At 40.1% G+C, this 13,514-nt stretch overlaps 1 protein-coding gene across 2 annotated transcripts in view; it reads left to right on the top strand.

Annotated features, from left to right (window-relative positions):
• LOC108608984 (lachesin) overlaps positions 1–13,514 on the top strand; it is a 184,671-nt gene that overhangs the window by 76,331 nt on the left and 94,826 nt on the right. Inside the window, exons 4-5 of one of the 2 annotated variants that reach the window (XM_089461692.1) lie at positions 9,129–9,387; positions 9,484–9,784. In XM_089461692.1, the coding sequence (XP_089317818.1) occupies positions 9,652–9,784 (133 nt within the window). In that variant the 5' untranslated portion in view covers positions 9,129–9,387; positions 9,484–9,651. Of the gene's footprint in view, positions 1–9,128; positions 9,785–13,514 lie in introns of both variants that reach the window. The other variant, XM_089461695.1, reaches the window with a different exon arrangement.

Here is a 13,514-nt window from a genome sequence, read left to right as displayed (position 1 = left end):
GCTAAATGTGTGGCACGTTGATTTACGATTTCCAGATCGTATGTATGTATGTACATATATGTTAGTATATACAGTTAGAAATTTATGACAATGTGCTAGCCGCAAAAACTTGGTTTGCTGCAATCAAAGCTCAGGCCAAAGCCAAAGAAAATCCCATATAAATGTCAAGAATCTAACGATAGATGCCTTGAGCAGCGGCAGTTGCATTAGCTCTGCAGCAGCTCTCAAGATGCCAGCACCAGCAGTAGCAGCAGCAGCAGCAGCAGTTGCTGTTGCATTAGCAATTGTTGCTGCTAAACAAGCCGCAACTCCAATGAGCCAGCCAAGCCAACAAAGAGTGTCGCAGTTTTCCTTCCCTTTGTTTTTCTTGTTGTTGTGTTGAAAATTTATGCAACTTTTTTCATTCTCTCTCGCTCTCTCTCTCTCTCCCACTGTATGTGTGTGTACTGGTTGTGCTTTGGCTTTTAATGGCGTGAAGTCAACGGCGCGTAAAACAGTCATGAGGCATCTTAATAAATTACTTTGGGGATTTTGGTGCACAATTTTTAATATTGCTGCAAACGGAACACGGCAAAGCGAGCCACGCCAATGTTTACAGCCCAGACGACGTCATGGCTGCTGATGTAAAGCCCCACACACACACACACACACACAGTGAGTGTAACAGAGACTGAGAGAGAGGGTGACAGAGACTGAGAGATAGATAGATAGAGAGCAAATATGCATACAGTGCATTGGTTGCTGCTGCAGGTCGCGGGTGCGCGACAGTTGCTTGACATTTCGAATTTAATGAAATTTATGCAATTTTTCTTATTTGCCAAATGCACTTCAGTTGACGGCGACGGCGACGGCGACGTTGACGCCTACGTCGGCAGCGATGCGGCAAAGTGCAAAGCAATGCATCAAACGGGTGGCATTCGCTGTATATATGTAGAAATGTGTCTCTGTGTGTGTGTGTGTGTATGTGTGTGTCTATGTGAGTGCTTAAATATAGACAGACAGGAAAACTATATAGATATATATATATGACAACTGTAAAAGGCCATGCATTAAAGTCAAGCAACGACAGCTAATCAACAACAAAAGCAGACAGACAGAGAGAGAGAGAGAGATTGAGAGACAAGCCTTTCTATCCTAAGGCTAGAGAAGGTGTTACTGTCAATTGTTATTTATTTTGTTAGGCAAGTATAATAGCTTAAGCAAATATACATATATACCACCAATGCAGTGAAATATATGAAGTGTCTATCAAAATTTGTCATGCTCGCTCAATAAGTGTAGCAGGAGTATATAAACTTGATTTTGATAGAGATTGTAAAATAGAATTAATTGAAGATATGAACATTGAAGAAGCTCATAGTCATTAAGACGAACTGAGTAAAATTTAGATTTTAAGAGACTTATAAACTCAAGCGAGTATTATGGCGGTTGGCTACACCCGACTGTGATATTCTCCATCAGAGCGAAAGGCAAAAATTGTAAAATAAATTAAAATAGTAAAAGTCGAATTTACGTTCCAGTTAGCTTTTTAAAAACAATGCAAAATATGTACAAATAAACACAAAAGGAAGTGTAGGAAATATTTAAGATTTTCTGTTGAAATCAATTTAAGAATTTTCTATTTATCAAATAATTGGAAATGATATAAATATATCCCTGGAAATCGGCCAAGCAGAAGGCGGCGTGGCAGCAGAGAGAGAGAGAACCAGTGATAAAGACAGAGGGGAAGGAGTTGAGTCAATATAGCCATGTTCATATTATAAGCATACTAGATCTTCTTTACATAGATATTAAAACACAGTCACAGAGCATCCACATTAAGTTTAGCATAACTTTAAAGAGAGAATATAGTTGCGATAGTTCTATCATCTAGAATTTCATTCTTGGCTTGACAACAAATAAATCAGGAATTTTATTCTCCGCTGTCTGTGCAGCATTTGTACATATTTACGGACAGTTTTACAAATATGACAAATAAAAAATATTCGCATATGTTACAATTTCCTTGACATTTTATTAAATAAGTTCTTTTAGTTGGCAGTCCAAAAAAAAAAGAAAAGGAAAAACAAGAAAAACTTTTGCAGCTCTCTTATAGGTTCGAGTGGGGAAAGGGAAAACACCATAAGAGCATAATTGCAGACACAAAGTGAGAGACAGAGAGAGAGAGAGCGAGTAAATACTCGCGATTCTTATACTCTCTCACTCTCTTTCTCTGTCTGTCTCTTTCATTCTGCCACCCGCTTGCCTTCCGTATGCCTTGCGTAAGCCACTGGCTCGAGTTCACGACTAATGATGATTATTTCTAGTCTATTCCCATTAGGAGCAACTCCTTTGTTTTTGACCATGCCACGCCCTAAATTGCCCCACCGCTACAAGCCGGGACAACATTACATTTTCATTGTTGGGCAGCCAAGCGAAATGGCTCCGACTGTGCGGCTGTCTCTGGCTCTGCCTCTGGCTCTGTCTCTGACTCTGACTTTAGCTTTGGCTCAGCTCTTAGCTGCTGTTTTTCAATATTTCAGTCTATAAACTGTCGCCCAGTTGACATTCGGCAATCGACACATTGAGAGGAAATGCAGCAAGAACAAATGCGGGAAACAAGCTGCGACAAGGGAGATTATTTCACTCGCTGCTGTTGCAGGCGACCCGGCTAAATTAATCGTAGCCAATAAATTAATTTTAATGATTGCACACACACACAAGCACAGCGGACAGCAGCCCACATGCCCTCACGGCATACACTCGGAGAAATTGCAGGTCACTTTTGCTTAAACTAAGTCAAACTTGCTTAAGTAAAGTTTAAAAATTCTTGAAACATTCCGGACTGTACTTTACAGTCTCCTCGCTTTGCTAGTGAGTAAGCATTTTCTTTCAGTGTACGACTAGGTAAGGCGTGCACTTTGCGCTGCGTCAGCGATTGTCCTTCTTCGCTAGTCTCTTTTGGAGCAGAGGCGTGGCACTTGCCATAAGTAATTGACAAAAATCTTAATTAGTGCTTGGCATGTCCATTGAATGGCTTCCCGTTAGTTGTTAAGCTTAATTATCTGGCAGCTGCTCGGGTTTAATCAAATTAAAAATGCCCAAAAGCCTCTTCGCATGGCTTTCTCGATGTCGTGAATGAACTGAATTGTACCAAAAATTCAAGGACATAATGCACTTAATTTAAATCAAGCATTGATTAACTAAGATGCAGAACAATTAAATTGACTCGCTCCCACTCTTTCTCCCTCTCTTCCTCTCTCGCTCACACTCTCTATGCCTGCCTATAGATGAGTGTCAGTGTCAACTTAATCAATTGTGCTCAATGCCAGCAACTATGTTATGTGTGTGTGCGTGTGTGGAGGTGACTCTGTCTATATATGTGTGTGTGTGCTTGCATAGAAAACAAACTGCTTGCTATGGAATTTTCCACTCGGCACTTGCCAACTGCCACTTAAAGCTATAAACTGTGAAGTGCTCTTCCGGCTGCAGGCAGCTACGTCTGAGGCAGCTGCCCCATCGAGTGTCCTTGAAATTGACTACAGCTGCTAGTCCTGCCTCGCCCCCTATCTCCCCTTCTCTCTCTCTCTCTCACACACACTTTGTATGTGTGTCCACAGCGTTTATCCACTCCAGCCAGCTCTGGCAACTCTGCCTGCCATTTCTTTGCAGCTGGCATAGCGTGTGAATAATTCAACTCAGACCAAACCATGGACATTTATTGGTTTATCTGAAATTCTATGCAATATGCATAGATTTTAATTAGTCGCACTCAACAGACTAGAAACAGCTGCTTTTAATCATTTAATTAAGTTGTATTCGCGACTGATGAATAGCCGAACATTTAATACACTCACGTATGTCAAGCAAGTTTCTAAATCTATGTCTAAAGTCCTAAACTTTTTAAATGAGTGTTTTATTATTATTTATATTATTATTTATTAAGTTTCAAGTTCGTTCAGGTCGATGTTGAAATAGTCGAAATTTGCATACGAACTTTAATCGGCTTCATGACAGTTTATCGATAGTTGGAATCGAATCATCTAGCAAATGCATTGGGAGTTATGGGTAGCTAAAGGGAACAATAGATTTGAAGTGATCCAATCATTCTATTGTATGTTCGAAATATTTGTATTTGCATTTTTTCAAAGAAATTATAATACCCTATAAGATCATGATAGTATAACTGAATAATATCCTTATATTATATAGAGTTTTCAATTATATTTTCTTTATGTAAAGCTTCCAATCTGTTGGATATTTCATATAATATAGGTTTAGATCTATATTGATAGCATAAATTCTTCAATTGTTGATTCGAGACTCAAACTGAATGACTTGTTACGGTTAAGAATTATATCTTGTATATTACATATATTTTATATATGTCTATCCATATACATACATTTACATTACTACTACAGAGATATCTTCATTTAGATACCAAACACTTCACGACTCGCCTCAAATCATTATTGCGTGCACTAAACGAATCTAGCTGAGCCTTTTCGTTAGATATCCTTGCGGCCCTTAAGTTCGCTGTTGTCAAAGTGTCAAAGTGTAAGCCAGCCGGGAGCAAAGGGCTTAAATTAAATTAATTGGTGAACACTTGTAAAGTAAATTAAAATTGCCCGACTGATTGACCGACTGACTGAAGGACGAACTGACGGACGGACGAACTGGCTGTGCTGCTGTTGGTGTCATTAAAGAGATTACAAAAGGTCAAAGGGTTAGCTGCGATTGCTCATAATAGCTTTGGCCCGGCGCCTGCGGCCTGCCCAAAAAATATCTCTCCCTGCCCATCAATGCTTAAATACTTGTTCACAAGCTGAAAGCGAGTATATTGGATTGGTTTGATCTATAAGTCTGTCTGTATAAATGTAGAATTTTTATCGATTGTAATTCTTGAAAGTTGAGGTTGCAAATTTGTTAACACTCTATATTGATTTTTTAATATTGTTAAGGCTATGAAAGATTGACTGTAAAGTTTATCATACTAAGGCTGATCCAAATTGCTAAAAATACCTAGAGTATTTCAGCCCGCAAAAATATTTTATGAATTATGTGATCCATTCGATTTTTGAGTTTATTTAAGTGTTATTGAACTGTGAACGAGTATAATGCTCTCAGTCACGCGGCAATGCACTCACTATTTTGTTTGAGTGTATGCATGTGTCCACTTAGTGTCTTTCTCACTCTCTCTTTCCCTGTCCCCCTCCGTGTGTGAGCTATGCAAACAGCATACGCCCCGTTGACATTTGCTTGTCAAACTAATTAAATTTTTGCTGGCTAGCAGCAAAGAGCCAAATTGGCGCCTCAAATTGGTAATTACCAAGGGCCGAAGTGCAACTCAAACACGTAAAAGAAAACGAGCTACGCAGCAACTGCAGCAGCAGCAGCAGCAGCAGCAGAAGCAACAGCAACAGCATCAACTAGTGCAACTGCTGCTGCGGCTGCTGCTGTGGCTGCAATTAGCTGAACAGTCGCACTGACAATCAACCAAAAGGCGAGCGAATGACGACGCGTGCATGTGTCCTTTGTGTCCTTTGGCTATAGACAGAGCAAAGGGCGAGTAGACGCAGGAGGAGGCGGAGGCATGAGCAGTGTTGCCTAATTACTTGTAAGTTTGGCGAATTTGTGGCAAGGCGCCTGTGTGCTGCAGTCAAACCAAATTCAATTTGATCCCACACTATGCCATGGTCGGTCAGTTGCCATGGCACACCCACTTGCATGTCTAACGGATGCTGACATCGCTCGCGCACATGCACATCCGTATCCGGTTTCCGGTAGCGACAACGATAACGACGCCTCCTTGATTGCCAGCGCGTAATTATTTTTTAAGCACTTTGTCTCCCAGCAAAATTAGACTTAACAAAGCCAATTCCATTTTTTAGCTTCTTTTTTTTTTTTTGGGCGTTCCTTTTCAATTTTTTTCTTTTTTTCTGTCTATACCCTGTGTGGTGTAGAGTGGAGCTTAATCTAGTTGTAGTAGCGGGATTTGTCAAGTATTTCCTTCTAGTCTGAATATATTATATGTTATATGGTATTATTTATTTATAGCATCTTATTGATCTGCTTTACCTGTCGTTGATAATTGTTACATAGATTGATATATGGAATGTGATGAATTATATTTTTTATAAAGAACGTTGATGCTTGGAAATGTGGCTTCGGTTCGTTTATCCTAAAAAAATTTGGAATTTCATATTCCAAATTTGAATAGATTTTAATATATTCAAAATTTTTATTCAAACAAAATAGTACTATTTTTTTTCAAATTAATATTTTTATTTTAAAGTTAATTTTTTTTTATGTAAAAAATATTTATTTATTTTTTTTTATTATAATTTTATTTAATTTTTTTTTTTTTTTAAGAGAGAATTGAGTTCAAATTATTTTAATTAAACTCTTAAAAATAGATAAAGAAATAATTAAAATAAATAAATGAAATAAAATAATTTAATCAAATAGTCTATATGTCAATCAATATATCTTATATGAGAAAGTGTTAAAAAAAGTTAATAGAATTGATATGATAATACTCTAGTCCAAATATCTACAGGGAATATGCTGGCTCAGCAGTTTGATCTATGGACTCCATATAATGACATATATATATTTTATGTATATAGAGCCCTGCTCTAAGTGATTCTCTACTACAGGGTATCGGCTAGTTCAACAGCTCGAGCTTTGCTCCATACTGACTGCTTATGCTTTGTGGGGCATTTTGTGGACGCTGTTGAAATTTGACTAGCAGTCAGCGAATGCTTATTCGTGGGTCACACTCAACATACACACACACACACACACATACACTGGGTATGCTGTTGTTGCTTCCCATGGTTTTCGCTGCTCTTCTCGTTTTTGTTTGGTTTTGCTTTCGTTCGTTCTTTCTCTTGCATTTTCTTTTTTTTCGGCTGCTTTGTCCAATTAGTAACAGTTTGGGTTACGATTTCATTTCTTTTATTGTGGCTCGTTATCCTTTTTATTTTGGCCCGCTCCGCCTGTTGGCAGTGCGCAAATTTGATATCCTTGTTATGGCAAATTGTTGTATGTACTTGTACAATTATTTTCGCTGCCTGACGACGAGTCGTCCGCGCTGTGGCGTTGCGTGCAAGCTCTCACTCTCTCTTACTCTCACTCTCTCTCTCTCTCTCTCTCTTATTCTCATTCCCTCCCTCTCTCTTTCTCTTTCCCTGTTGGCAATCGAATTGTATTTATGTTTATTTATGCTGCTGGGTAAAAGCCGTCAGTGCACTCGATGCTGCTTTTGCCGTATGGATCTGTATTGGCGTCCTTGTTCATTGTCCTGGCCCCAAGCAGCCCGACCCGGCCCGGTCCAGCCCAGTTCAATATTGTCGCCCCTTCGATTATTTATGATGCTCGCTTGCAGCCGCCGCTCGCGCCGCACGTCCCAGCGGGCCTGTGGCCAAGTTTTAGTAGTCATCGTTTGCCCAGTAATAAATTTATGCTTTTTTATTTCCTCCTGTCATAATTTTACCCTCAAATACACACACACACACACGCACACTCAGCCACACACATTCATCCGCTTATATAAAGTGCTTGGGCATTTTTCCTTGCCTCGTGCAGCATTTTCTTCTCAGTTTGGGTTCTCGCCTCCCCCTAAGCTCGAGTCCTGTCTAAAAATTTTTCCAATTGATAAATTATTTTATGGCAAATACACAAATTTTCTCATACGCATGGCCAACATGCATGACTGTGTGTGTGTGGCTTTTTCTTGTTGTTGTGGTTTGGTTTTCGATTTTCCTTTTGGGTTAGCTCCCTGCGCGCTGCCCGCGTCCCTTTTCTCTTTGCTTTTTGCATATTTCCCTACACACATAAAAAACTCTGCATGGGTCTATATGAGCCTCTGTCTGTGTGTGCGTAAGTAATATTCCTGTGTATTCCTGCATATTTCCGTCCATATCCTTTAGGCCTGGCTTGTCATTGGCACGACGTCGTCGCCCACTTTCTCGCACAGCTCAAACACATAAAATCAATCATATTTGCTGGCCATATTTGCTACCCTCTCGCTCTCTCTCTATCGGTCTCACACTTTTCGCCTCTCTCTCCCTCTCTTTTCTTTCACGCTTTGTCTTTTTGTTTTGTTTACTTGTGCCCCAATTTGTTGCTTCGTTTGTCTTTGCTTTCAGTTTGTTTTCCTGCGCTCGCTCAGATTTATGTTTATTCATTTGCAGGGTATCTAGGCAGTCGTGTATGCCCGGCGTAGGTAGCGGCTAACAAATACGCAACAATTTGTTAAGCATTTGAGTTTCTTTCGGACTGCGTTCGCCCTTAAAAATATGCAACATTAATTTTAATAGAATTGTTTATGGGAAAAAGTGGGCGTGGCCGGGGCTGGAGTAAATGATGCGCAGTTAGTTTATGTTTTCCATTCTCTCGCTCACGCTCCCTGCGTGTGTTTTCTGTGTGTCATGCACGCTGAACTGCCATGTCATATTAAATGTAGATGCTGCGCCGCAGAAAAAAAAAAAAAAAAACAAAACAAATAAAGAAAAAGTGGGGGAAAAAATGTGGAAAAAACGTGGGAAAAAAAAGAAGGAAAATGCAAAGCAAATACCATAGGAAAAGCCGCGCCAAATCAAAGCCAACAATATTTTTCAGGATTATTTCAGTTGGCTTGCTGTTGAGTGCACAGACTGAAACAGAGATAGAGTACGTGAGAGCGAAAGAGACACAGTGAGGGAGAGGGTGACGGAGAGAACCTTTGGTGACACAGGAAACAAAAAGAACAAGAATTTGGTACCCAACCAAAAATTTCTGTTAATTTGGCAGCGCGCGCTGTCTGCTTTTTTATTTTTTTGCCAGCGTTTAGATTTTTTTGCAGTCCCTACACTAACAACAACAACAACAATGATAAACTGACATAAACTGCAATGGCGCCCCTCGCACCAACATATAGATATGCAAAATGCAGCGAATGCACATAAATTTTAGGGTTTTGCTCGGCGCTTATTTGCATAGGAATTATGTATTTGGGCACAACGGCTTAGCAGCATTAAACAACACAAACACAAACACACACACACACATGCACACACGGCTGTGGGCATATTGTGGTTATGTTGAAAAACTCAGTCTCTCTCTATATAATATATAAATTGTGTTTCTGTTTCTATTTGCAGCTATAAATTTTGCAAAACGGGCAACAGGAAAATGCATTGCTGCAGAACAAGCAATTAAAACAGTGAACGCAACTGAGCTGAGACAGAGACGGCAGCTGAGAAGAAGGTGCAGCAAAGATAGATATACATACACAGAGTGCGAGAGAGCGGGAGAGAGAGAGAGCGAGAGAGAGCGAGAGTGCACTGGGCAAGTGTCGACTGCTTGGACCTGTCCCTGAACGCTGTGTGCTAAAAACCTATTTTGAATAATTAAAATTGTGTAAGTGTTGCTGCTGCTGTTGCAGCAGTTGCAACTTTTGCAACAACAACAACAACAACAATGATATAATTAATTCAATGCACCTGAATACGGCAGCTTACAAACGAAACTCTTTCAAATCCAATTGAGTGCAACAGCCGCAAGAGCAACAACCAACAACCAACAACCACAAGCAGAACAGCAGCAGCCGACAGTAGAAGCAGAGCAACAACTATACCATTATCAACAACAGCAACAACAACAACAACTTGAGACAGCTTTAAAATGGCCGCAATTAGCCAATGCAAAGACAAGCGAAGACACATCCGCAACAGGACGCATCTGGCTGAGGTCCTGCGCCGCACTCTGCCCATTGGCATCATCGTCGCCCTGCTGCTCACACAGCACTGGGAGAGCGGTAAGTAGCTGGTCTATTGTTGCTGGCCATGGTAGTGCTTAAGTAGCCCAGTAGCCCCTAGTTGCCCGTAATGCAATCTGTCCGCTGCTCTCGGGGCACAGCTGTCAACGAGCGTTGAAATATCAGCGCGCATAGATTGCAACTGGGGGGCGAGTGGGCGTGGCGTGTGACAGGCTCACGTTGGGACATTCAATTTGTGCAAGGTGAAACTGCACAATAAAGAATGCGGAATATGCATAGCTGTAAGTACTGATTAATAGACTGAGACATGATCATAGTTTAGAATAGAGTTCCATTCCTTAAAAGGACGTAAAAGAAAAATTTAAGCGAAAGACTGAGAAAGCATTGAAATATTTCGCTCACTGATTGAGAAATTGATTCACTGAGGAAATATTAAATGCCTACAGAAATGAAGAAGAAACGTCCGGATTAATACGGAAATATTCAGATCATACACTGAATGATTGACTGACTGAGGATCATATTATGGAAAGATCGAAATACGAAGCAAGGGTTTGCAAAAAATAGGAGTTCTTAACCTTGTTATCTAATAATGCGAGAGATGTACATTCCGAGAAGTATTAGTCTATAAGCTTGAGTGATTGTCTGATGGACTGATTGACTAACCCGACTGAGTCTGTGTAATTCAAATTAAAATTGAAATAGTGAGATTTGGAGCTCAAATTTAAAATTAAATATGAAAATGAAACAATGACAAATATATATTCACCTGAATTTATAAGCCTAAGGCAAAACTTTATAATTCTTCGATTAAAATATGAAAATTATATTAAACAATTTTAGAGCGTGCTTAGAATAATATTTATATATAAGCTAATATTATGATTATGTGGTTCGAATCGATTTTCATTATAATTACTCTCTTAGACCCATTGACAATGGGAATTTGAACTATAAAAATTTTGATAAAATGCAAATAACTGACAGAAGAGGGCGTGGCAAACCCAGTAAAGTCCATACATAGCTAATCAAGGCAGCGAGCTTAACCGCGCCAGCTCTGACCGTCTAACTAAATATGTCTTAATGAGCATTTATTCTACATACATATAATATATATGTATTAAAGAACAGCTGCTCTCCACTCTCGTGCATTCAAAACATATCAAACTGGAATATGAAACTTATACCTGGCAAGCCCTTGACTAGAGCTGATTTACGCACTGTCATATTCAATAGCTCGCAGCGAAGTTCCAAGTTAGATACTCCTAACTATAGCACTCTGTCTTATTGTTCTCTTAAAATAATTGACAGAAATTTGATTTTTATATAGAATTAGAATATAAAAGTGCTTAGAGCAAAACATAAATCCAATAATAATTGTTATTTAAACTGCCAACAAAATAACTCTGGATATTTTATTTATTTATTTGCACTTGCCTTAAACTCAGTTTTCCATAAAAAAAAAAAAATTGGCAAAATGCCCAAATAAAAGCCTGATTTATTTACAAATTTGTTAGCAAAATTATTTGAAAAAAACATAAATTTTCATATAAAGTAGGTTGCATGTGCTATCATGAATGAAATTTGAGAACAACAAAAAGAAAGCTGAAACAAAATGCAATGAACTAAATTGGTTTGTAAAATGAGAAGATGCAACAAATTGAAAAGGAATAAATGCCTTAGCTTAAGCAACTGATTCGGAGTCAATCAACAAAGAGTTTTTCATTGAAATCGGCAGCTGCTAAGCTGCTGTGCTTCGATTGGCAGAGCTTGGGCAATTGTGGCTGGGCAATATCCTTGTTGAATTAATGTCAGTCGAGCAGATAAATATTTCAAAGGGCGAAACTTAAGCAATTAATTTCGCTAATTGCTTTTCTTCGCAACGTTTTTGTTTCGAGTTGCGGACGGGGCGATTGGATGACGGTGGGCGAGACGGGGTGGGGCGGGTCGAGGCGACTGGCTGCGTGGAGTTTTGCATTCAAATGCATTTCAAGGACTCAACTTTGGCGCCGCACAAAACTCAATCTGACATTTATGCGAATGTCCACGGTATCAAATAAGAGTAATGACATTGCTGGGAACACTCAGCCAGCTGCCTCGCCCAGCGCGAACGAGCCAGAGAACCAGAAGCAGGAATCAGGAAAGGAAGCAGCAGCAGCAGCAGCAAAAGCAGCAGCAGCGTCTTGGGACGTTCACATAGACAGTGCAATGTCCTTTGGCTACTCAAACATTCCAGTGGCTATTAGTATTCATATCTTGACTGAACTTAACTGAAAGCTTAAACTGCTGCACAGTCGGGGAGCGGAGGTAGGATTGTCGACCTCCCCCTCTCGCTCTCTCTCTCTCTCTTTCACTCGCTCTGTGAGCGTTTTGCATGCATTTTCATTTTGTGCTGGAATTGCTGAAAAAGATGCAATTAAATTTTAGGACAAGGGGTGTCAAGCTGCGCATAGAATATTCGAGTGTAGCTACTATCTCACTCTGTCTCTCAATCTACCTCCCTCTCCCTCTCTCTCGCTCTCTGCCTGTCTCTTTCGCCTTGTGGTTGCAGCTGCTGTCAGTGGCAAGAAGGCATTATTAATTTATTTTTCCAACTTGCAAGATGAATAAGCAAAGAGCAAAAATGTACCACGACTGACTACGCTCTGTGCCTCCTCCTGCTCCTCCTCCTCAACACGACTGCAGTCGACCAAAAATTTTCTATTTAAATGTCGCTGCGCTTGCCCTAAAAGGGCCGTTTCCACTTAAATTTCCACTCCCTCTCCCACTCCCCCTTTGGCAGTCAAATCATTTTGCATGCAATTGCGATTTTGGCCAAGTTAACAAACGTTGACGTGCTTCGACGTCAGCTCACAACGCTCGCCGCTTCAATCTGCTGTCCATCAGGTTTGGCTTCGATCGTGTTGCAGCCAGCAAAGGAAATAAAATCCAAAAGTGAATAATGAACCGCAAATAACTTTACTTTGTGCAGCCAAGTTTGCACAGCACCACCCATCCGGCACCACCCAGCACCACTCATCCGCCAGCAGCCAGTAGCCGTCATTCACCATTTGAATTGCATCCGTTTCTAACCAAATCCAACATGCCGCCATTCACGCTGTTGTTTCAATTGCTGCGGGACGTTTGTCTGCGCTATCAGCCAGCAGCAACAGCAACAGCAACAGCAACTCGCAACAGCAACTCGCAGCAGCAACTGCTGCTGCTGTTGCCTCTGCTACAACTGCAGAAGTTGTGTCAGTGTCGGTAACAATTATTTCGGTTTGTAGTTAGTTGAGCTGAGTTAAATTTGGTTTGGTTTTGGTTAGGTTTCGTTCCTCTTTTTTTCCGAGTTCTGTATACTCTAGCAGCGAGCTGACTAATTCTCCTAGACATCTTGTAACGAGTTTTGGCAGCGCTTTGGGTATGTGCAATACACACAGCCTCATGCTAGGAGCAATGCTGTTGCTTAGCTAGTGAGATATTGTCTTTGCTTGAAATGAACATGATTTTGTTTTTATAATATAATAGCATATATATTACATAATATATTATACGATCTTTTATATATCAAATGTAAAAATATTCCTAGTCAAAACAAGAGACTTCATCATACTGTCCAAATGGCCGAAGCAATCATTACCCAGGACTACATCAGCTACTGTTATATATTTTCACTCTCTCTCTCTCTCTCTCAAAGAGAGCGAGCACTAGAAAGCTCCAAACTAGACTCTGCTGTTAGACTTTGCTGTTAGACTCGGCTGTTAAATTCTGCTGTTAAGCTATGCTGCTA

The sequence above is a fragment of the Drosophila arizonae genome, chromosome 2 (genome assembly GCF_054131065.1).
Source record: "Drosophila arizonae isolate 15081-1271.41 chromosome 2, UAZ_ARI_1.0, whole genome shotgun sequence".
NCBI lineage: Eukaryota > Metazoa > Arthropoda > Insecta > Diptera > Drosophilidae > Drosophila > Drosophila arizonae.
The sequence above is the reverse complement of the archived record's forward strand: the minus strand, read 5'-3'. Positions and strand labels throughout refer to the sequence as shown.